The sequence below is a fragment of the Physella acuta genome, unplaced genomic scaffold, assembly GCF_028476545.2.
Source record: "Physella acuta isolate Inbredline_101_S28 unplaced genomic scaffold, ASM2847654v3 ptg002205l, whole genome shotgun sequence".
Taxonomy (NCBI): domain Eukaryota; kingdom Metazoa; phylum Mollusca; class Gastropoda; family Physidae; genus Physella; species Physella acuta.
Genome location: NW_026733705.1, coordinates 13,601 through 40,000, shown reverse-complemented (window position 1 = coordinate 40,000; position 26,400 = coordinate 13,601). Strand labels below are relative to the sequence as shown.

Genomic DNA, 26,400 nt, shown 5'->3' with positions numbered 1-26,400 from the left:
AGAAAGTTTTTTTCAGCCGTCCCATGATGGACTCGTAGATGGGCTTGGTGATCCGGACAGTCCGGGGGAGACCGTTCTCTTGGAAGGTGGTCTGTGGATAATGGATCAATGGATACAAGATATCCATCACACACCCCATACATCATTTGATACACGTTAGACATCCCACGCATCATTTGATACAACAAATCACAACGAAAAAATAAAAACTAACACAATACAAGAGGACGCGTGGTCGGGTCGATAGACCTCGTGGTTGCTAAACGGAAAAGTTCAGAGCTCAAACCCCAGTGGTAGATGAGTCTGGACAGCTGGGGACAACAACCTATCTAGGAGTTTGTTCTTGGTTGGACATAGGATATTGAATCAAATCCAAAAAGAAAAGCAGGCTGAAATCGGAGTCCACAGCCTATATGGCGCATACCAAGTTTACACGTAATATTTAATTGTGGTGGAGGAAATCTCTTCTGACAAGATAATTAAGAACGATGAAGAAGAAAAACACCATATAATCTGTTTACTAGTTACTAGATCTAGTTGAATTAATTATGTTTGAAAAGAAGGAGGGGGGGGGGGGGATTTTGTTTGTCAAGACAACTCTTTAAAAAAATAACAATATGCTATTACCTCACAATCTCTCGATGCGCATGGTCACACCGCGCCGACCTCGACCTACTTTTAGTGAACACTCCTCACCTTACACACAACAGACTCGAACACACCGACCTCGACCCACATTTAGTGAACACACCTAACACACAACAAACTCGAACACACGAAGACTCGGCTTTCAAACCCCAGGTGTGTTCATGTGGCGTTCACTCACCTGTAAGAAAGTCGTGTAGCCCTCGGGCCCTCGCAGCAAGAGTACCACGGGGGTGTCGATGGGTACAGCTTTTAGAACCTCCACCGCGCTAGGGTAACTCATGTCCGTCAAATCAATGTCGTTGATCCTCAGGATTATGTCCCCTATCTAGAGAGAAAAAATAGTTTTTGGTTAAAATATAATTAGTTTTTATATCTGAGTTATGTCTCTGTCTAGAGAAACCTGTCAGCCAGAGGAAAAAAATTAATACGCAACGTGCGCACTTGCGAGAAGTCTAGAAAAAAAATTCACAAGTATACATGTTTTTGGGGAAAATGTTTCCAAATGTAATTAACTTGTTTTAAGTTTTTTTTAGACATGTATGGTTTACATGTCGCAAGTGTAAACTGGGTGTGATGATTTTAATTTCCGAGTTTTGTTTCCTATACGGAGAGAGACAGACAAAACAATTGTAACGTTAAAATTAACGTAAATGTTTAATTTCCAAGTTATGTCCCCTATACAGTGAGAGAGAGAAAATATTAGTTAAAGCGTTAAAGAATTCTTATTAACGTTGAACTTTCGATTGATGTCCCCTGTTTGAAAATTAAAAAGTATTCTTAAAAGCGCTAACATAATCTAATATTAGCCTTAAGTTTCACAATTTTTATTCCACCTACAGCGGAAAAAAATAAATTAAATGTTATTTTTTTTAAATTGGGGTAATTTTTATTCCAGTGTCCGATAATAGAAACTTCTTTGAAAAGGGGTGATAGGTTACTGGTAGTTAACTAAAATACACAAATCGCTTGCTAATGTCAATACTAACCCTAACCCCAAACCTAGTCCTACCATACGCCTAACCCTAATTTATAACCATAAAAGTAGTCGATTACAATACTACTAACAACCTGTCACACCTATTTTTGGAAGAGTCTATTTTCGTACATCGTTATCTAACAATCATCCAAAAAAATTAAATACCCACAATAAAAATTAAAGTAGCAGTAGTTTTCTTTAGATTTCCCACCATTGAAGGTCCTCATTACTGATGAGTTACCACCAACACAAACCCACCAGCTCGAAAACAATACCACAAAAAAAAAATTATCACTGAGAAAAATTGTCAACGTCAAAAACAATTTGTTTTGAAAGCTGATTAGAACATGAACACAAACGACTTAGCCATGCAAATAATAGAACTTTGATACAGAGGCTGAAGCTAGCAATCAATAGCTTGCAACGTGCTAATACTGACTAATACTGACAGAGGGACCACTAATTGCTGACAGTGTGACATTCAATTACTGACAATCTGACACCTTTGCCTTAATACCTACTTAATGGGAAAACCTTATTTATAGGCTTGCCACTGGTAACAAACGTTGTTTTTGTTAAGCAGACAAAAGAAATAAAAGGCTATTTATCGCAGCTAAAATACGATATTAGGGAAAGGCGTGGTCGGATGGAAGAGCTTACGCGTGATAACCGGAAAGACTCGAGTTCGAATCCTTAGCTTGGGTATGTATGAGTCCAAACAGCTACGATAGGTGTGAATGGCTCGGGTTAGGGAAATAAAGGCGTTGTGACATACTGCTGTCCACACAATCCTTTATTGTGCCGAGGTCATTGAAACAGAAAAACTCTACTTCGTCTGCCTAATGTGTTTTCTGTACGAACTGGAAAAGATACACAGTCAATAGCAATAAGCTTCACACTTTTGTTAACAAATGCCTGCGTCGCATATTAAACATCAGGAGGCCTGAAAAACTTACCAACACCAAGCTATGGAAAAATACTGGACACAAGTCTAATGGCAAAGAAGTACAAAAGCAAAAATATGGACGAATTTTAAATACCTTACGCAAATCAACATAGCACATTACTAGACAGGTATTATAAAGGAATGAACAAAGAACGAAAAAAGTAGGTAAGTCAAAAAAAAAAAAAACTTTGAAAAGATCAGTTTACAGTGAAACGGAAGCTGCTCGAATGTCATGGACCGAGCTTGAAAGAATTGCCCCAAAAAAGAGTACGATGGAGAGTTGTTATTATGCTTCACAAGGGGTTCACGGTATAATATGACTAATACAATATTGATGTTGCGTTTTGTTTTAAAAAATGAAGTTCCTTTCTTCTTCTTCGTTCTTAATTTTTAGTGTTGGGAGGGAGCGAGCCTTATCTGCCAGAGGGTTTGAACTCGAGACTTTTTTCGAATTTATCAACCATGAGCTTTTGCCGACTCGACCATGCTTCCATCACAATTAAGGATTACGTGTCAACTGGTTATGCGCCATTGAGGTCATTGACTCCGAACCAAGAACAAACTACAAGGCAGCAGTTGTTTGATTTTGGAGTTGTCTCTCCTAGATGAGTGACTGTCCCCAGCTAACGAGCCTCATCTGCCCGAGGGTTCGAACTCGAGACTTTTCGGTTTAGCAACCATGAGCTTTACCGACTCGACCACGCCTTTCAAACATGACGGTCTATGGGGCAAGTGAAGTATAGTTCACTTGTTTCTGTGATCTAGGCATATGAACGGATAGTGTGGTCAACACTATGCCCAGCCGCCTTTACTTAACCCTAACATGAGTTAGGTACCCATCAGAGTTGGGTGGACTCAGGGGCGGTCTACAGACATGAACCGGGGCTCTAGCTCGCGACTTACGGGTTAGCAGTCAAGCTCTCTACCGCTAGGCCACTCCGTCCACTTTTTGGTGTTTTTTGTTAATCTGTCAATTTTTTTAACAAGCACAAACCCTAACCAAGTCATCATGCATTGCGTGCGTGTTGACACTAGTTACCAAATAAACGTTACAACTCACGGACTTCCGGTCATCTCGCGTGACGTCACGGCGACATGCCACGTTGGCGTGTGGACGTTTACTTAGCTCCCAGCCGCCACTTATCCCCCCTCGTTCAGCCATGTGTAAAAAAATTCCGCTCTAATTGCCCAGCCATGTTTAACTCACTCGTGGTGATCTCATTAAGTTTATGAGATCATTCACCTCTAATTATGCAACGTTAATTACTATTGAGTTAATTAAAGTTCCGTTAATTATTTCTCAATTTACTAAACGTACCGTGAGTTTAACTAATGCTATTGTCCATCTAAATATAACCCAAAATATAATCCAAAATATGACCCAAAATATGACCAAAATGGATCCCAAAATAGAACCTAAAGTATAACCTAAAATATGACCCAAATATAATCCAAATAATGATATAATAGATTTATACAATGAAAGCGATGGCGTGGCCTGGCGGCAGAGCGCTAGACTATTAACCCGAAAGTGTCTAGTTCGAATGCTAACAACAGTAAAAAAAAAAAGTAAAGTTCACTTTTCAAACCTGACGGTCTATTGGCAAGTGAAGTAGAGTTCACTTGTTTCTGTGACCTCGGCATATGAAGAGATAGTATGGTCAGCACTATGCCCAGCCGCCTTTACTTTCCCTAACGTGAGTTAGGGTACCCATCAGAGTTGAAACCGGATTCAAACTCGAGACTTACGGGTTAGCAGTCCAGCTCTTTACCGCTAGACCACTCCGTCCACGCTAACAACAGTAGCCCTAGACATACCGAGGCCAAGAAACATGAACTCTACTTCATCTGCCCAAGGTCCTAAAAGGAAACTTTATTTATTACAATGACCTATAAATTTATGACATGCTATTTTCTTTCCTATTAAAATCCATTTAATAATGAAATGATAATTGGGGGCCTGTTCATTTAACAATCAATAATGTGTTTTAATTATTTTAATTATTTCCATGCTCGTTGACATTACATTTTGTTGTTGTCCTCGTTATCACAATACGTATATTTTTGTTTCACTTGTGTAATAAATAAACACTCGATCAGATAATTATAAAATGCGAAAAAAAAAAGCTCCATGTTCGTCTTTTTACTGGTTATAAAATCCCATTAACCTAACCATTAGTCTATATTATTTATTTATTTATTAAATATTTCTACTAGTGTTGCATAAACTACTTCCTTATCAACAGTTTCTTCCAGACTTTATATTCCGAAGTGGGAGGGGGGGGGGGCGGGGCGGACACTGTTAAAAGTATACATTTTCTATATATTTTCTATATAAAATCCATTTCGTTCGGGGGGGGGGGGGGGTAGACTTTAATCGGGGGTTGGGGTGGGTTTAGGGCGGATGTTTTTTTTAATTTATATATATATTATATATATATATATATATATGTAACTAGGGGAAGTTACCAGAGACATAAGAACGCAGTACAGCGCTGTCAACTTTGACACGACTGATGCAATAACACAGGTGTTGGCTGATAACGATCAGAAAGCCAAGGCGTAGTATCTTGGGAAGCGATACGATAAGAACGCAATACGGTCTGTCAACTTTGATGTGACAGGATGCAGATGGCTTATTAAATCGGACTGTACGACAGAAGCGGCGTAATTAACATTCTGATGCAACGATTAGAATCGATTACGATTACGATTATGATAGAACCGAATACGATTACGAATACGAAGGGGATATATAGGAAGGCGACGGCTGAGCTCGCTCTCTCTCGCTCTCTCTCTCGATCAGTCAGTCAGTGTGGCAGTATCAAGTTGGTTATTGAACGGGTTAGCCGTATTGTGTTAAGAAGGACGATAGACATGTGCATTCAGTTATGTGAAGACTAGTGAGGACTGTTGGGGGTCAGTTGATTCAGACTATTATTGTGAAGCATTCCTTTTGATTCATTATATTATTGTGAAGCATTTCTTTGATTCATGTAATAAAAGGATCAATAGCGAACCTGCATCTTCGAGTATCTATACTGTGGTCGATGTTGTGTAGAATAAGTGGTTAGACTCGGTAACATTTGGCGTTGTCGAGCAGAACTCGTTAACATTTGGCACTACAGGCAAATAGTCTCGTTACATTTGGCGCTGCGGACAGGATGAATTCAACGAGACTTGCCGCTTGAGGCACCCATAGTCAACCTTGTTCATAACTGTGTTTCGTGTGTGTGTGAATTCGGACATTCAGGAACAGTGAAAATTGAGGAACGAGGAAAATTTTTCATACACACACGGTAAGAAAGAACTCTTTTTTTTTACTCAAGGAATAAAATGTCTACTCTGGACGAGAAGCAGACCCATATTGTGGTCCTGCCCAGAGAGTCCCACATTAACAAATTTTACGGGGACGGTGATCCAGCTTTAACCAACAGGTTCAGTGAAGAGGTCAAAGCGGCCTGGGCCTCGAGACACATGTCACCAGAGGAAAGATTAAGACTGCTGATGGGCAGTATAGGAGAGACGGTTAGGGCAGAGGTCAAATGCCACGATAAAACCATCCAATCAGATCCAGATAAGGTGCTGGATCTAATTATGGAGACCTTTGGGGAGAGACGGTCGGGATCGCAACTGCTATCGGGGTTCGTAGGCTTAAAGCAGAGAATGGCGGAGAGTGTGATGGAGTATTCACACCGAATGAACAGGGCCTTTGATTCGGTAAAGGGCAAAACACCTGACATTGATGTACGCCTACTGAGGGACCATTTCATCGAGGGGCTAGCAACCCCGATCTTAAGGAGAGAGTTGAAAGAGGAGGTCCACAAAGACCCGCAGTTGACCTTCCTTCAGGTCAGGAACTCAGCGATCCGCAGGTCCGAGGATGAGGACCAACCGAACTGTTCGGTGGACAAAGTCTCTGTGCCGGAACAGAAACAATCCCCACCCACAGGGACCGGCACGGTGGAAACCATGATGGCTCGACTGTTGGCCCACCTGGATAAGGTTGACCAACGATTGGAGAGGTTAGAAAGCAGGTCAACAGCTGAGAATCAGGAAAAGAACGGGACAAAACAGAGACAGGTTGGACGGCCGCGACCCGCCGGTCCATCGCTCCGGTGGACGGCTGACGGTCGACCAATTTGCTTGTCCTGTTCACAACCCGGACATATGGCACGGTACTGTCAGGGAAACGGTCGTCCTCTGTAAGGCAGGGCCAGGCTACAGAGGGGCGAGGTTATGGCCCAAGAAACAAAATGATGGGAGTCTGTCCCGAAATGGTGATTACGATTGGGGACATCGCGGTGAAGGCAATTGTGGATACAGGCTCCCAGGTGACGACAATTACGGAAAATTTTTACACCAAATGGATGAAAGGAAAAGACCATAGGTTGAGGTCTGACACATGCATGCGCCTGACGGCAGCTAATGGACTAACCATTCCATACTGTGGTTATTTTCTGGCGGATGTCGTGGTGGCGGGACATAGGTTGAAGCAGGTTGGGGTGTTCGTTACGAAACACAACCTAGAGACAAATGTGTCAAATATACCTTGCCTGTTGGGCATGAATATTCTTGGCCAGTTGCCAGAATTTCTTACAAATATTGTCGGATCGACCACACCAGGTCGGGGATCCAAGTTGGCCAGGTTTGCCAAGACCAGAGGAAGGATATCAGTCCCGGCAAACACGGTCAAGGCAATCACATTACAAATTGGTGATAGAAGCGTGAATGGTGATGTGATGATAGAACCATGTGGCGCCGCACTGAGGGCAGGCGTCGTGTTACTGCGGACATACACATCAGCGGAGAAGGGACTAGTTCAAGGATTAGTGGCAAATGTTTTGGATGAGGAAATTTTTATACCGCCTAATACTCTGGTAGGAGTACCACAGAACGTCGAGGTACTAAAGTCGGCACAGTGCATCGAACTGAGCAATACCAGCAGTAATGAAGTAACAATTAGGTCGGTCAATGTGACGGCCGAGGTGAAGAAAGAGGATGGCCGATCATATACATTCCCGGAAACTGAGGACCCAAAACTAAATGAATTGCTGAATAAGTACAGGGATATATTTGCCTCTTACGAGGGTGATTTGGGTTACACGGAAGTAATAAAACACCAGATACCCTTACTACAGGACAGGCCTGTGGCGCAACCTTATCGAAGATTACCACCAAGTCACTACTCGGCGGTGAAAGCACACCTGAACGATCTACTAAAAAAGGGAATTATTACAACCAGCACTAGCCCGTATGCGGCACCGATAGTAGTGGTAAAAAAGAAGTCGGGGGAGATAAGACTGTGTTGTGATTACCGGAAATTGAACAATATCACAAGAAGGGATGCATTCCCCTTGCCTCGTATTGATGAATGTCTTGATGCGTTGGGGGGAGCAAGATTTTTTTCTACCTTAGATTTGGCTAGTGGCTACCACCAAGTGGCCATGCACCCCAACGATCAACATAAGACTGCATTTATTTCTCCACTGGGACTGTACGAGTGGACCCGTATGCCGTTTGGTCTAACTAATGCGCCTGCTACATTCCAGCGAGTAATGCAGAGTGCTATGAGTGACTTTCTATTTCAAATAATGTTGGTGTACTTGGATGATATACTGGTTTACTCAAAAACTTGGGAGGACCATCTAAAAAGATTAGAACAAGTGTTTCTCCGTCTTAGGGAGATAGGAGTAAAGCTGAACCCAGACAAATGCGGCTTCGGTCTGAAATCGGTACATTTTTTGGGTTATGTGATTTCGTCGGATGGCATCGCCACTGACCCAGATAAAATTGCAGCTGTTAAAGAATGGAAACAGCCAACAACTACAGTAGAGGTCAGATCATTCTTGGGCTTTGCTTCCTATTATAGAAAATTTGTACCTGGTTTTGCAAAAATTGCCGCACCGTTGCATGACTTGGTAAACAAAATGACAAAGAAACACAGTAAGGAGAAAAAGAAAGGTAAAACACAACTGATAGGTGAATTATGGACTGATGAATGCCTGAACTCGTTTAAGCTCTTGAAAAAGGCTTTGACAGAGACGCCGATATTAGGATACGCGGACTTTGACAAACCATTTCGGCTAGAAATTGACGCCAGCTCTAAAGGTCTGGGAGCTGTGCTATCACAACAACAAAAGCAAGGTTTCAGGGTTATTGCGTATGCCAGTCGAGCTCTGAAGGAATCAGAGAAGAACATGACAAATTACAGCGCCATGAAACTAGAACTTTTGACATTAAAATGGGCTGTGACTGAAAAATTCAGGGACTATCTATTAGGTGCTAAATGTGTGGTATACACTGACAATAACCCCTTGAGTCACCTAAAGACAGCAAAGTTGGGATCCATCGAACAGCGATGGGCAGCAGAATTGGCACTCTTTGACCTGGAGATAAAATATCGCCCGGGGCGGTCCAATGGCAATGCGGACGCTTTATCAAGGAATCCGTACGAGAGACCGGGCGATGAGGAAGAAACGCTGACAGGAATATGTGAGGTCAGAGCGTCAACAGATATCCCTCACGGGGTGCAAGTGATGCAAAACGGACAGACCGGGGTGGAGCACATATCCACAGAGCCCGGACATATGGACATTAGTGATTTTAATTGCCTTAATAATAAAGAGATAAGAGATGCCCAGAGAACGGATAGTGGCTTACAGCCGCTGTGGAAACACGTCCAGGAACAAAAATTCCCAGGAAGAAGGGAAAGAGAACAATTTGGTCGAGAAACAAAGAAAATACTGAGTCAGTGGGACCGTCTCAGTATAAAGGATGGTGTTCTCATGCGGAGAATTCATGACCAAATTGATGGGACAATACACCAGGTGGTGGTGCCTGGACAATTACGAGAAGAAGTGCTAAGGTTGGCACATGACAGGGCAGGACACCAGGGTCAGGACAGGACGCACAAAATATTACGACGGAGGTGTTACTGGCCCAATATGGAAATGGAGGTCAAACGCCATTGTGAGGCTTGTGTGAGGTGTCAGCATGCGAAAATGCCAGTTGTCAAAATGAGACAGCCACCAGGACACCTACTAGCGACAAAACCACTAGAGATTGTGGCTATGGACTTTACGTCGTTGGAGCAATCATCGGATGGGACGGAACATGTGTTGGTAGTGACTGATGTATTCACCAAATGGACTGTGGCGGTGCCCACACGAGATCAGACTGCCAAAACAGTGGCAAAGGTCTTAATAGAACATTGGTTCATCAAATATGGCATACCAAGACAATTACACTCTGACCAAGGAAGGGCCTTTGAGTCAGAAGTAATTAACCAACTGTGCAGCCACTACGGGATCAACAAATCTAGAACAACCACATTTAATCCGAAAGGAAACGGACAGTGCGAGCGGTTCAACCGCAGCATGCATGATTTGCTGCGTACCCTAGAACCTGAACAGAAAAAACGTTGGCCTGATTTTCTCCCAGAGTTGGTATATCTATACAACTGCACCCCCCATGCCACAACCGGCTTTTCGCCACACATGTTGCTGTTCGGACGGGAGGCTCGACTCCCTCTTGACTTGTTCCTAGGAAAAAAGGAGAGTATGACTGGCTCATACACTGCACTGGAATATGTGAATGAACATATGAGACGAATTAGAGAAATGTACAGGGTAGTACAGGAAAGACTAGAACATGAAGCACGGCGAAGGGAACCGCCGGTACAGACAAAGGACCCGCCACTCAAGCTGAACGACAGGGTATTACTGCGTAGCCACCCGTTAGGCAGAAACAAAATCCACGACCTCTGGGGACAGGAGATATGGCAAGTCGTGGAGATGCCTAAAGTAGCAGGTGGCCCCTTTAAGATAAGACCCATCGATCACACCAAACCGGATCGGTGGGCGAATATTGCTCAATTAAAGAAATATTGTCATAGTCAAGAAGAGCAGTTACACACAAGGAAACCCAAGACAATTAGGGAACCGGAAACTATAACGGAAATTCACATACCCATCCCGGAACCATGTCACCATCAACAGAACAACAGCGATACACAAGTGGAGGATAACGGCAACGAAGAGGATCCCGTTCCTCCCAGAAGCAGAGAGACAGTAGACCATCAGATAAGTGGTCCGCGGAGAAGTTTGAGAAACAGAAAGAATACGAAATTTTTTGTCAGCAACCATCAATTCTTTCATGGTCGCGCTGGTATGACAACAGACTGTTCAAAAAGTCATAAAAGTGAACTGGTGAAGGCACCAAACGAAAAAAGGTGGATGTGAATTCTAGAACTGTTTTGTGTCTGAGGAAGATGATGTAGACACATTTGATATGTGAAATAGGGATAACGGTCAATCTTATACGAATGTGACGACATTGACAGTGAGTGGAACAATCAATTTTTTTTTTACGGTGGTGCGATTGACTTTGAAGGACTGCACCTGCCAAGCGTTGTTTGTGGTTGATAACACACAAAAAAAGGCAGGGGTGGATGTAACTAGGGGAAGTTACCAGAGACATAAGAACGCAGTACAGCGCTGTCAACTTTGACACGACTGATGCAATAACACAGGTGTTGGCTGATAACGATCAGAAAGCCAAGGCGTAGTATCTTGGGAAGCGATACGATAAGAACGCAATACGGTCTGTCAACTTTGATGTGACAGGATGCAGATGGCTTATTAAATCGGACTGTACGACAGAAGCGGCGTAATTAACATTCTGATGCAACGATTAGAATCGATTACGATTACGATTATGATAGAACCGAATACGATTACGAATACGAAGGGGATATATAGGAAGGCGACGGCTGAGCTCGCTCTCTCTCGCTCTCTCTCTCGATCAGTCAGTCAGTGTGGCAGTATCAAGTTGGTTATTGAACGGGTTAGCCGTATTGTGTTAAGAAGGACGATAGACATGTGCATTCAGTTATGTGAAGACTAGTGAGGACTGTTGGGGGTCAGTTGATTCAGACTATTATTGTGAAGCATTCCTTTTGATTCATTATATTATTGTGAAGCATTTCTTTGATTCATGTAATAAAAGGATCAATAGCGAACCTGCATCTTCGAGTATCTATACTGTGGTCGATGTTGTGTAGAATGAGTGGTTAGACTCGGTAATATTTGGCGTTGTCGAGCAGAACTCGTTAACATTTGGCACTACAGGCAAATAGTCTCGTTACATATATATATATATATATATATATATATATATATATATATATATATATATATATATATATATATATATATATATATATATGTATGTATAAAGGCAGCAAGCACAAACAAATCCGTTTTCGACTTCCTGGGAATGTGGAACTAAAAGCACCAAATATAAGCAGGTAACCCTAATACAAGTGTAGACGTAGTAGCAACCACATCATTTTAATGTGTAGCCTACATCAATTAGAGGCTGAAAACAACAAAGCGAAAGTAGGTTTTTAAAAAAAATAGGAATAAAAGGGGAAGCAACTATCCGAGCCATTATGGTGTGAGCGAGAGTAATGGGGAATGGTAACAATGCAGGTTTGGCATTAGGAGGTGGGGAAGGGGGGGTTTGGTGTGAGTACTATATCACGTGATTGTCGTCCCCGGGGGGAGCGCCATACAGGTATTAAGTGCACTCATTTCCCCGCGTCTTTACCGTAAGCCTCCTACAGTTTGACCCGACTTTTTGGCTTTGGTTAATATGGGTTTTCCCTATTGTTCTATTTATATCACCTAACTTTGTCGCTTACAGATCAAACGTGTTTCTCTGTGAATACGTGTCTCTTTCAGTTGTATTTTACGTTATACAATAGAATTAATTTAGTTAGTAGTATATATGTATGGTAGTATATATATATATATTGTGTAGGATGCAATCAGTTCTGTTGGTGTGGTCAGTTTTGCTGGTGGGGGTCAACTTAGTTGGGGGTCAGTTTGGGTTTGATGGGGTCAGTTTTCTGGAATTGGGGTCATGGTGCGGTCAGCTTTACTGGCGCGGTTGGCTTAGTTAGTGGGGTCAGTTTCGTGTTGGTGGGGGTCTACTTTGTGTTAATGGGGGCTATTTTCATGTTGGTTGGGTCAGTGTAGTATAGTGGGATCAGTGTGTCATGTTGGGGTCAGTGTTGTATGGCGGGGGTCAGCTTAGTTAAGGGTCAGTTTGATGTTGATGGGGTTAGTTTTCTGTAATTGGGGTTATTTTGGGGTCCGCTTGACTGGAGAGGTCGGCTAAGTTAGTGGGGTCAGTTTCATGTTGGTGTGGTCAGTTTAGTGTTCGTGGGTTCAGTGTGGTATGGTGGGGTCGTGTGGTTTGGTGGGGTCGTGTGGTTTGGTGGGGTCGTGTGGTTTGGTGAGGTCAGTGTGGTATGGTGGGGTCGTGTGGTTTGGTGAGGTCAGTGTGGTATGGTGGGGTCGTGTGGTTTGGTGGGGTCGTGTGGTTTGGTGGGGTCGTGTGGTTTGGTGGGGTCGTGTGGTTTGGTGGGGTCGTGTGGTTTGGTGGGGTCGTGTGGTTTGGTGGGGTCGTGTGGTTTGGTGAGGTCAGTGTGGTATGGTGGGGTCGTGTGGTTTGGTGGGGTCGTGTGGTTTGGTGGGGTCGTGTGGTTTGGTGAGGTCAGTGTGGTATGGTGAGGTCAGTGTGGTTTGGTGGGGTCGTGTGGTATGGTGGGGTCAGTGTGGTATGGTGGGGTCAGTGTGGTATGGTGTGGTCAGTGTGGTTTGGTGAGGTCAGTGTGGTATGGTGGGGTCAGTGTGGTATGGTGGGGTCAGTGTGGTATGGTGGGTTCAGTGTGGTATGGTGGGGTCAATGTGGTATGGTGGGGTCGTGTGGTTTGGTGGGTTCAGTGTGGTATGGTGGGGTCAGTGTGGTATGGTGGGGTCAATGTGGTATGGTGGGGTCAGTGTGGTATGGTGTGGTCAGTGTGGTATGGTGGGGTCAGTGTGGTTTGGTGGGGTCAGTGTGGTATGGTGGGGTCAGTGTGGTTTGGTGGGGTCAGTGTGGTATGGTGGGGTCGTGTGGTTTGGTGGGTTCAGTGTGGTATGGTGGGGTCAGTGTGGTATGGTGGGGTCGTGTGGTTTGGTGGGGTCAATGTGGTATGGTGGGGTCGTGTGGTTTGGTGGGGTCAGTGTGGTATGGTGGGGTCAGTGTGGTATGGTGGGGTCTATGTGGTATGGTGGGGTCGTGTGGTTTGGTGGGTTCAGTGTGGTATGGTGGGGTCAGTGTGGTATGGTGGGGTCAATGTGGTATGGTGGGGTCAGTGTGGTATGGTGTGGTCAGTGTGGTATGGTGGGGTCAGTGTGGTATGGTGGGGTCGTGTGGTTTGGTGGGTTCAGTGTGGTATGGTGGGGTCGTGTGGTTTGGTGGGTTCAGTGTGGTATGGTGGGGTCAGTGTGGTTTGGTGGGGTCGTGTGGTTTGGTGGGGTCGTGTGGTTTGGTGGGGTCGTGTGGTTTGGTGGGGTCGTGTGGTTTGGTGGGGTCGTGTGGTTTGGTGGGGTCGTGTGGTTTGGTGGGGTCGTGTGGTTTGGTGGGGTCGTGTGGTTTGGTGGGGTCGTGTGGTTTGGTGGGGTCGTGTGGTTTGGTATGTTCAGTGACTTTTTGGAGTCAGTTGGTGTTGATGGGGGTCATATTTGTGAAGTCAGCTTAGTTAAGGGTGAGTTTGGGCTAGCTGGACTGGAAAGGGTTCAAATTGTCTGATGAAATCAGGTTAGCTATTGCTCACAGCTGTTATTTTGACCACACCTCCTGCATCTGACACCCCACTCCCACCTCACCCCCCAGAGGCGTTGCGACCTATTCCGGCGCCCAGGGCGAACTGTTAATTTCCCCCCCCCTACCCCCCCCCCCCCGTCATGTTTTTTACTAGTCACTGTGTTTAAACTGTTTTATTTAGTGTCACACAATCGATTTAGGAAACAGTTTAATCAGTCTGTTAACCCAATTAGTAGTCTTAAAATAATGAATCTCTAAACTAGACTTTTATTTATCCCGTTTGGCGCCCCTCTAAGGTTGGCGCCCGGGGCGGCCGCCCCACCCACCCTCCCCTAGCTACGCCACTGTCCCCCCCCCCCTCCCACCAGCACCGCCTCGACGTTCACCTGTTAACTACCAAGGGCCATCACTGAAGATGAAAGATTTAAGGCCCAGTATCATGGCTGCACTGTGACCGTTAATTCCCTTGAAATACAAGTGACTCGCCACACGAACATTTTGTGTTCCTCTCACCACACAGGAAAAAAGTCTGCGCGTTCATGACAGGGGTATCGATTCCTGAACATGGCGTAAATTAAAGACGATCAATGAACGATACAAATTGGAATCGATTCCAAGTGTAAATTCGAAAGTTTTAATTAACGATTACTTTGGTTACACTGTGTAAAAAAAAAATTGAAATAATGGAGAGCGTTGGTTTTATTACATCGTTATTATTTTCTTCTTCTTCGTTCTTAGGTTTATTTCAGGATGAAATAGATTGACAGTTTCAGTCTATCTCTGATGTTGAAATAGATTGACAGTTTCAGTCTATCTCTGATGTTGAAATAGATTGACAGTTTCAGTCTATCTCTGATGTTGAAATAGATTTAAGACCAGGCTCCTGCTAAAATAGATTTTTAAAAGTTTTTTTTCGAACCTGAAAGCCAATTTGAGCACGTGAAGTAGAGTTCACCTGTTTCTGTGACCTCAGCATATGAAGGGTTAGTGTGGTCAGCACTATGCCCGGGCACCTTTGTCTTCCCTAACATGAGTCACGTACCCTTTAGAGCTGGGTGGACTCTTTACCACTAGGGCATGCCTACGGGATTGATCGTGGATTTGAACTCTAGACTTTCGGGTTTATAGCCGTAAGCTCTACCATTCCACCACACCATCCCATGAAAAATATTTAAGCTTTCAATATACTAAAAAAAATTAGACTGGTGTTGCATTTGATTCTTATTTCAGTCTATCTAGTATTGCAATAGATTCAAGACTAGTCTATCTGATAACACCACAATGGAGTTTGGCGAATAGATTCGTCTTTAGGGTTGATTGCGTGTGTAAGTATGACAGATATATGAGCTGTTTATCAGGATGGGGTCTCATAAACATTGACTATCACTTTTGTTTGGTTAGTAAACGTTTAATGTAACGGAAGATCAATGTCAACTGAATCTGCTCATGGTCGTCAGCAGACTTTAATGACTTTTTTTTTTTTTTTTTTTCAAAGTTAGCTTATTCTTTAATTTATCACTAGGCAGCTGTTTGATATCATTGGTTTCTTGGGTAATTTTAGTTTTTTTCTTTTTTTTCAAAGGAATTATGATAACATATGGAGCCATTTCAGCATCTGTATATTGTGTAATCATCTTTACAATGTCATGAATGTGTCCATCACTTTCATATAGGAGCTGTACTTTTTCTTCCAAGCCATTGATAAATGTATCACATTCAACACATAGGCTGAGTTGAGTTGGAGACATTACATGCATATTCTCAACTTGCATATGTGTCTCTATTTTTAACCTCACATGGACTCCATTATTTAAAACTGTAAATCCAAGATTCTCCATAAGATGTGTTTGGTTCCCCATGTGAGTTTGATAGGTGACATTTGTTACCTGAGCAATGGCTGCGGCTGGTTCAAAGCTCATTTGTTCTTTACAAGATAGCTCCTCAAGTTCTCTGTGCCATTTTGTCAAAACAGTGGTATCTTTAAAGCATAAATCTCCATATAAGTCTGCAGCCAGAAGTTTAAGCCAACTCTCATCATAATCTTTCTGACATTCTTTTAATTGTAGTTCCAAAAGATAAATATCTTTTACAAGCGGCAGTATGTACCTATAATGTGACAACATGGATGCAGAACTACTGGTAACTGTTGTCTCTAGGAAAACTGTCTTTAAGAGAGAATTTCTCTCTTGTATCAGCTTTGATAAAGTCTCATCTTTTTGACATAATACTTCCTCAAGTTTATTGACATTTTCTCTCAGGCCAATACATTTCTCGGGGAGAGACATTATTAAATTGAATGCGATTTGGCCTAGTTCTAGATCTAGATCTAAATCTACCGAATTCACACAGTTCTTTTTTTTTTTTTTTTGAATTCACACAGTTCTGATAGAATAACAATAGAATTTCAACAATCAAGTAACGTTTAAAATTAAATCAGCTAATTATATACAACTTTTATGTCAACAAATTCTAGGTTGTGGAAAATAATTAAAAGGCAACAAAATACAAACTTTAGTTTATATACAGTTTTTTAAATCAAATTTTATCTGTTATAATAATACGTTTAAAAATCAATATAGCATAAACAAAATGTATTTGTAAATAAATATTTTGCAAAATAAATACATCTTTTTTTAAATTAAGTGAGTTGTTTCCCCTGGATTACAATTTAATACCTTATCCTTATGATCAATTAAAATGAAAAACGTCATCATTACTAAGTACTATCGTACTATCGTAAAACGTCACTTTTCATATTTATTCTCATTTCTTTCAATCAATGAATCACAATCACATACATTTTATTGATAACTAGACAAACAGAATTTTCTAAATTTTTAAACATGTATTCTCATCTGTTAAAAAACGACAAGTAATTAAAAGTATAAGACATTTCAACTGGACAGCTGTTGTTGGTTGTGTTAGGTGTAACAAAGGTCAAGGCTGCAGGAAAGTTTTTAAAACAAATGGTCAGAGTAAAACTACGAGCGATATTATCTACGCTACGTGTATAAATAACGTACATCAACCCTGCGTGACTGTTCAAATTGTTTCATCGAATACGAATTATCCTGGGCGTCGATAAATTTTTCTGGGTGACTTGGTAGTCAAACACCGGTAAATCCTGCATGGTTGTCTCGTGGGTTGTTGATCTTGTTTTGTGTGCAAGATTTTACGTATCGCTTTAGGTCAGGGGTCGGTAACCTGCGGTTTGCGAGCCTGCATGCGGCTCTTTTGATGTCAATATGCGGCTCTCCAGTTCCATTATTATATTATTTTATTTTCAAAACTCAAAAAAGATTATACTGTAAAAGCAAAATCAACTTTAAACAAAATAAAAAAACAATGAGAATAGGTGGAATAGAGCGTATATGGACAGTTGAGAGCCTCTGGGCATTAGGCCCTGCCCCACAACTGTGCTGTGGCCAGCCCCGTGGCAATGGTTCCATGCTTTCCACTGCCGATGTGCACATAAAAATGTTAGTGGCTCTTTAAAAATTTCGAAATTTTGTAGATTATAACTTTTGGCTCTTCCGTCTCAAAAGGTTGCCGACCCCTGCTTTAGGTACAACTATCCTCAACATTTCATTACTGAGGACAATATTTATTGACTCCAGATTTTTTCTTATTCTCGCTTTTTGTACATTTCTCCTCAACAGTTTGTGAGGACAATTTTTATTGAAGTGAGATTTTTCGTCAAAATTTATGTAGCCTACATATTGCCTCCATTGTTCCCTTAAAGCTAAGTTGATGAAATGTCATCTATAAGTATTATATCAAATTTTAGTTCTGTATCAACTTTTGAGCGATTTGCGGAAAACGGTAGATTTTTAAAACCCTATAACTCGAATATTGTTCCAGACAGATAAACGAAATGTTACGAATAAGTAAAAGATCAAATTCTCTACACAATTTTTTTGTGATTTCCGTTGACCGGAAGTAATAATTTCTCAAAAAACGCATATCAATTTAGAAAGTACTAGTATTCTGTACAATTATACACATATTGTTTGCCGTTAACTTAGTGCGACATTCTTTTTTTTTTCTACGAGATTCTAGTCTATTTTTAAAAGTTTAAGTAATTAAAAATGGATTAAAAATCATGTCTGTATCCCGAGTTGCCATCACCCGTAGATTTATATTAGAATATTCGAAAAAGTTTAGGGGAGATCACTCCCTATTTATTCCATCTCGTTTCACATACATCTCGCCTCAATAGTTTGTGGTACAATTTTTAATGACGCGAGATTTTTTAAATTCTCGCTTTGGATACATCTCGCCTCAATATTTGGTTTATAAGAACCATTTTTATTGCCTTATTTCATCTCGTTTTAAGTAGGCTACATCTCACAAAGTTAATTAACACAAAGACCAGTTTTGTTGAGATAAGGATCTTATAGCATCTCGCTTTAACAGCTCTCGACAAAGTACTGAAAGAGCATCGCGCGTATTTTTATTGCAACATCACCTGTCATCAGTGGCGTAGCGAGTTCGGGTGTCACTTAATGGTGTCACCCCCCAGAGGAGTAGCGACCCTTCCCGGGGACAAACTTTCAAGTTTTCGATTTGCACCCCCCCCCCCTCAAACTTTCGATTTGCACCCCCCTCAAGTTTTCTCTATATATTTTGCTATTTTTTGCCTTGGTGTCACCCCCCCCCCCTAAATGGTGTCACCCGGTGCAGTCCGCACCCCCGCCCCCCCCCCTCGCTACGCCCCTGCCTTTCGTCATTTCGTTTAATGCTAGGGCCACGGTGACTAGCTCTCTATTTTTTTTATTATTATTAACATTAGCAGCTTCAATCGTCGAGGCTTATGTTCATTTCACCCGGTAGGTGGAGCGGTTGGAATAGAGAACCTGTCACGTGGTCACGGTCTGGTGATAACCATCTGATGACGACACGACGCCAATCCCGTTGAAGTCGGTGAAGTGAATCCAGACTTTGACGCGATTGGGGGAGATTCTTGACACGTTAGTGAATACATCACTCAGCGATTGAGTTCACTCAAGGATGAGATTCACTCAAGGTTGACTTTGGGCTGAATTGGACGCGTGTAGTTTATGATGAGGAAATATTTTTTGATTCGGTTTTTTTTAAATCAATTTTTACCGGATTAGATATTTTATACCATGTCAGAGTGTACAATGCTATTACATATGTAGGTCATAGCGCAAAACTAAATTTGATGCGCGAGTAAGTGTAAAACGAAATTACATATGTAGGTCAGAGTGTAAAACTAAATTGCATAAGTACGTCAGAGTGTTAAACTAAATTGCATAAGTAGGTCATATTGTAAATCTAAATTACATAAGTAGGTCAGAGTGTAGAACTACATATGTGGGTCAGTGTGTAAACCTTAATTTAATAAGTGTCAGTGTAGAACTACATATGTGGGTCAGTGTGTAAACCTTAATTTAATAAGTGTCAGAGTGTACAACTACATATGTGGGTCAGCGTGTAAACCTAAATTACATAAGTAGGTCAGAGTGTACAGCTAATTACATGTGTAGATCAGAGTGCAAAATCTAATTACATCTTTAAGTCAGCAAGACAAAATTACAGATTAGATCAAAATGTAAAACATCGCATATAAAGCTCAGAGCATAAAACAAAATTACATCTTTATTTGTAAAACACAAAAAAAAACCAACCGCCATCAACTACTTTCTATCGCCAGTCTATAACTACCTTCATATAATATGAGGTGGAGAAATCTACCCCTCTGCCGCTACTACCCGTTGTATAAACTAGCCTAATAGCTGTTAGCACTTGCTACCAAAACCTAGCTGTGTTTAACGCCGGGTCGATCAGCTAGTAACGTCTACACTTCACTGTTGTAGTTTTAAAACTCAATGTGTTTTTACTTCAAGGGAAAGATGGAATCGATCCCCGTCTATTTTATTTTCAACACTCACCCTCGTTACTATAATATCACAAATTATACGATTTTTTTCTTACTTCCCTTTAATTTTCCACAGGCTTTTCTTGTTGCCCCCCTTGTATAGAGATAATCATTACAGGGAGATAATAGATTTTTTTATAACGGCTATTGCGCCATCCTGATCTAACACTTCAACACAAATATAATCAAATTGCGCCAGTGTTTTTTTTTTAAATTTTAAAATTAGCGCTATTAAAGATCAATAGCGATTAAAATGGCTCGTTGCTTTCTGAGCGTATATGTTAATGTCGCTTTCGTTCGGTGTGGTGTTTCTGTGGTTTTGGTGTTCGGATTCTTCTGGTGTCTGGTGTCATGACGTGTCAGGTGTCCGGTGTTTGATGTTGGTGTGTGCATGGTGTAGTTGGGTGTATGGTGTCAGGGTTTTCCTGGGGTCTTCTGGTATATGACGAGTATCGTAGTGTATATGGTGTCTTATGTCTTGTGTCTTATATCTGATGTCGTTTTGTGCATAGTGTCGTGGTGTGTCAGTCTGTTGTCTTGAAATATACAACGCTTAGGGGGGGGGGGGGATAATGCTTATGGCTGGCTAATGGTTTTTCAGTCAAGTAATTTTACTACAACATTATAGGGGAGGGTGTGTGTGAATTAATGTTTGACAGTAGGAGTGTAAAATAATAAGTAGCCTGATACAAAAAACTTCATTGTCGTCCAATGAACATCGTCAACACAACTGCAGTTTCGACCAATGAACATCGTCAACACAACTACAGTTTCGACCAATGAAAATCATCAACAAGACGATGAGTTTCGACCAATGGACCTAGTCAACACGGCAACTAGACTTTCGACCAATGGACCAATACGGCAACTAGACTTTCGACCTTTGATATCGATGAAGACGTGAAGTCAGCTGAACCCTGAAACCACGTCGTTGAACCCTGAACCCGATCAATAAGTCATCCGGTGCCAGAAAGCATGAGTATTGCATAACTCAGCCAACAGCAGGTTGAGTGGAACGAAAAACAATACTGATGTACCAACAGTATTTACAAAGCAAGAGACTCACGCAGACAAAATAAAAGGTAGTTTGACTTTGAAAATTGGTTGTAATTAAAACACCGATTTCAGTGTTATATTTTAGCTAGTATCAATATACTTATCCTAACAGAGATTCTAAATATAACATGGGGCTTTGATATCCTGCGATACCGTAATAGAATGCGATACTGTAGTGTCCTACGATACCGTGATATCCAACGATACTGTAATAACTTCCGATGCTGTAATATTCTTTGATGTTGCAATGTTTTTCCGATAATTTATTATCCTCCGATACTGTATTATCTTACGATACTGTAATATCCTACGATACTTAAATGTTCTACGATACTGTAAAATCCTACAATACAGTAATGACCAACGATTTGGTATTATTCTGCGATACTGTAAGATCCTCCGATACTGAAATGTTCTGCGATACTGTAATATCCTACGATACTTAAATGTTCTGCGATACTGTAAAATCCTACGATACTGTAATGACCAGAGATTTTGGTATTATTCTGCGATACTGTAAGATCCTACGATACTTAAATGTTCTGTGATACTGTAAAATCCTACAATACAGTAATGAGCAGCGATATCGTAGTATCCTACGATACTGTAATATCATATGATACTGTTATATCCTTCGATACTTAAATGTTCTGCGATACTGAAAAAACTAACGATACTTAAATGATCAGCGATACTGTAAAATCCAGCCGATGGTTTTAAAAGATTCTAAATTCCAAGTCACTAGCCGGCATAATGGATTGTGTGTACGTTGTATTTTTTTTTTTCAAACACTGCCTACTTCACACACATTCTCACTCTCGCTAACTCACACACATACACTATGCCCCAAACACACACACAGGCACACACAATCACTCTCTAGCACACATAGACACACACATTCACAAGGTACTGTTTATCATGCAAAATCGACTGCAGTTATGAAAGCAAAATTCTGCTATTACGGGAGCTCTTCAGACTGTAAAGTACATGATTGTTGAAATAGAACTCTTCCGCGAGTGAGAACAAAACTGTAAGTGTTTGTTTGACGGGAACCACGTGGTGCAGGCCCAGTGTCTTCTCGGAAATTGGCCATCATTAATTTAGTGATTGAATTCGATCCGCTGTCGATGTCTGATTGATTTTCGTCGATCAATAACCGTTTAACGTGTTGTTGTGTCGCTCTGTGTTTGTGTGTTATTGGGATTGGGTTTGTCTCAGGGATTCTCAAAGGAGAGGATGTGATACAATATGAGTTTAAAACATTATGACACCAGAGACACCATCTATATTGGGGGGAGCAGTGTTTCTTACAGACTTTTTTTTTCCGGGGGAGGATGGCACTAGAAATTTTCGGAAGGGGGGGGGGGCATCGGACACTGTTAAAAGTATATATTTTCTTTATAAATTCTCTTTCGTTCCTGGGGTGGGGGCGGTAGACTTTCTTTCCCTTTCCCCCCTCCTCCCCCCCAGAAGAGATGCCTGGAGGAAACTCTGAGGGGGACGGATACTGATCTAGGTCTGTCTTTATGTCTATATAATTTTTTTTTCTATTTCGCAAGGGGGTGATAGATTGCTCTATATAAGATATCGTCGCTTCCTTTGTGCGTGGCTTCATATGTGGCCTAGCCCTTACCTACTGCAATGAGGGTAACTCCAGCCATTACTATTTAACGATGGGGGAGGGGGGAAATACACACCTGCATGACCTAGTCCAGGATACAAACAGCAGGACTAACACCTACATGAACTAATCCAGGATAAAAACAGGACAGACACCTACATAATCCAGGATAATCAACGGTAACATGTCTGAGACCTACCTGAACGAGTCCACTCTCCTCCGCCACGCCCCCTTTAACAATGCTCGCCACCAACACATAAGGCTTGAGCGTCCGTTGCTTGACCAGAAACCCCAGGCCTCCATATCTCTGTTTGGTCAGCTTGACCCGGATGGTGTTGGGCGACAGCTCGCTGGCTGGGGATGTTGACGGCATGGTGGCTGGTGTCCTGCTTCTGCTAAAAGTGCGATGCTGTTCTGCTGGAAGTGGTGTCCATCTACCTGTGTTTTAGGATGGTGTGTTGGGCACTTAATTCACAGCACGCTGAGGTCATGCTGGGTGTGGAGATTTGCTTCACGGTGAGTTAGGGTAGGATGGTTTGGAGATCTCGAGAACCGTAGATTTGTTGGATAACTCGAGAATCGAATTGGTGATGTGTTAGGAATCTCGAGAATCGAATTGTTGACGAGTTAGATATCTCGAGAATGGTAGTTGATGTGTTAGATCTATAAAGAATTTAACCTTTTTGGTGTGTTAGATATCTCGAGAATTGATCTGATGACGTTAAAGATCTCGAGAATCCTACAGTTGAGGTGATGGATCTCGAAAGAATTGAACTGATGACTTGTTAGATATCTCGATATAGCGTGTTGGATCTCTATAGATTTACTGTTTGACGTATTAGATATCTCGAGAATAGTACAGTTGATGCCGGAGCTACCTCGCTTGTGGGGGAATGGATGTGTTGGATATCTCGCGAGTTGCAATTTCTGCGTATTGATTGATATCGATTTGTAATACAGGTTTGTTAAATGCTTTGGACACCGATGAATAGTCGTCTAAAATTTTAACACACAAAAAACAACTAAACTTTTAAACTAGAAATTTTACACGCCTTATAAACACACTGGATCTCTGAAGGGATTTAATATGTTGGGAAAACCTTTGGCCATCAACCAGTTAACTTGTCTGTTGTTTTTCTTAGAAAGGCGAAAAACTTGTCGTTTTATTTGGCATCCTAGACCATATATCCAAAGTCATCCACACTTGACACTGTCTGGGCAAATGACTTGACAGTTTAATAAGTCAGGACAGGTCTGGGTCAAGGCTTGCTGTTACTTGTAATTACTTCTTGGAATCTGAAGAAATAATGAAATGAAAAGATGTAACGATGATACGATACCATAAAACGTCTTTGTGAAATAGCTCAACAGAATGAACTTGTTGAGTTAATGCAACATATGTTGTAGGGACTGCTTGGTCTAGCGATAAAGCGTGAGATTATAAAACAGATGTGGGTGGGGGTCTTTGTGAAATAGCTCAACAGGATGAACTGGTTGAGTTGATGCAACCTGTGAAGTGGGGGCGTCGTGGTCGTGCGGTAGAACGCATGCTTGCTAACCCTAACGTCATCAGTTCGAAACCTAGTGGGCAATAAACGCCAAACACGAATTATATTAATTAAAAATTAATAATTCGCTTTTTTTTCAATCATCTGATATAAAGAGGCTAATGTTTTGTTTCTTGAATTTTTTTACATTAATTTTTTTAAAGTAATTCCCTAGATTTTAAAATCTATATATAGCTATCACGTGATCTGAATATGTTCGCATTTCGTAATGTTGGCTCTAAATTATTTTTTTCGATTTAAAAAAAAAATATCGACTTAATTTCTTTTTTTAAATAAACGCATCAACAGCTGCAGTTAGTAATTATTTTAATGAGTTTTAATTTTACTTCAGCTCATGACGTCATCGACGGTGTTAATGCTCGCATCGATTGTTTCAGAAACACATACACACACACACGCACACACACACAAACCGTTTACCGGAATTTTTTTCTTCCTCCAATTTCCGACTCCCTAAGTTCGACTCGTGGGTCACAGGTCGTGGATAATTTTGTTCCCGCGCTCAGACGATAACGGTTGTCGCCCTTGATTGCGGTGCATCACGGGAGTCCCCCCGGTCACGTGATATGGAGGATCGCGTCGCCGATTGGCGGATTTATTCCGCGAAATGATGGCCGTTTAACTTAAAGCTACAAACCGCAATTCATTGTCGATACGTCCAATTTTTTTTCGGCGGTAGGTAGGGAAAGTAGAGTTGATGTGCTTATATGTCGCGAATGATTAGAAAGTATTGGTCAAAAAATCATCGGGTAAAAACAAGAATTAAATACTATGCGCTGATAATGTTTAATTATTTTTTTTAAATATTTTTTTATTATATTTTTTTATTATATTTTTTTAAACACCGTAAATTGTTTTCGATGTCTTTGTTTCTCATACTACTATTATGCGTGTACAAAGTCGTATTATAATATAAAAGTAAAGTTCCATTTCAAACCTAAGGTCCATGGGGCAACTGAAGTAGAGTTCACCTGTTTCTGTGACCTCGGCATATGAAGAGATAGTGTGGTCAGCACTATGCCTAGCCGCCTTTACTTTCCTTACCACGAGTTAAGTAGCCTTCCCATCAGGAACGTTTTACGTACTTGAAAGTGGATTCGAAATCGAGACTTTCCAGCTGCCATTCGACTACTCCCTCCTTGGTATTATATTATAGATATTTGTTATTTTATATATTACATTTTGCTAGAGCGTAGCCAGGTTTTAAGGGCTAGGAGAACGGTGAGTGTCGCAGCTCTTTGCACCCTAGGGACCACACAGGATTAAGTGAAGTGAAGAGAGGTGAATTGAAGTGAAGTGAAGCGCGGTGGGTGTACAAAAAGCGGCAAAAACTCACTTTATTATGAAAATCTATAATAATAGTTTCGCTGTCTGTCTATCTATCTATCTATCTGTCTGACAAGAACGCTCTAGAGAAAAGACAAGCAAATTAAAAACCTGCATAGTAATTCGAAAAACGAAGTATGACGTCGCCACATTTAGCATCTCAAGCCGGAGAGTGCACACAGTAATATGACGTCATTGATTCTCAAAAAAGGCAATTTTGTCTAATCTAAGTGGTTTGCGTGAAGAGTTTCTTGCATACAATTCTTCGGGTAGGGGCGAAGCCCCACCCCCCCCCCCCCCCCCCGCGTAAGAACGTCTGAGCCCCCCCCCCCCTCCCTAACACAAAAGAAATTTCTTCATCGATACTCTATAATAAAATAACCGCCTAATTAATGTGTCTAATCTAAAAAGTGGTTTTCTTGCAATGTCTTTAATGCAATTCTTCGGGTAGTGGCTAAGCGCGACACCAGTGTTTCTTTCAGACTTTTTCCTCCCCGGAGAGGGATGGGGGGTACTTGAAATTTTCGGGGGCGGGGGTAGAATTTTCGGGGAGGGGGCGGACACTGGAAAAAGTATATAATTATATTTCGTTGAATGGGACGGTAGACATGTTTTTTTTAGGGGGGGGGGGGGGGGTGGTGTGTGTGTGTGGGGGGGTGGTGTGTGTGTGGGGGGGGGGGGGGTGGTGTGTGTGTG

General features: G+C 41.7%; 1 protein-coding gene across 1 annotated transcript in view; it reads right to left on the bottom strand.

The window, feature by feature from the left end:
• Positions 1–24,101, bottom strand: part of LOC131932552 (uncharacterized) — a gene marked incomplete at its 3' end in the record, with an annotated part of 24,915 nt that extends 814 nt beyond the window's left edge. Inside the window, 3 exon segments of the mRNA XM_059289473.1 lie at positions 1–91; positions 827–973; positions 23,010–24,101. The exon segment at positions 1–91 is cut by the window's left edge and continues 814 nt beyond it. Coding sequence (XP_059145456.1) covers positions 1–91; positions 827–973; positions 23,010–23,183 — 412 coding nt within the window.
• Positions 24,102–26,400: the final 2,299 nt, after the last annotated feature.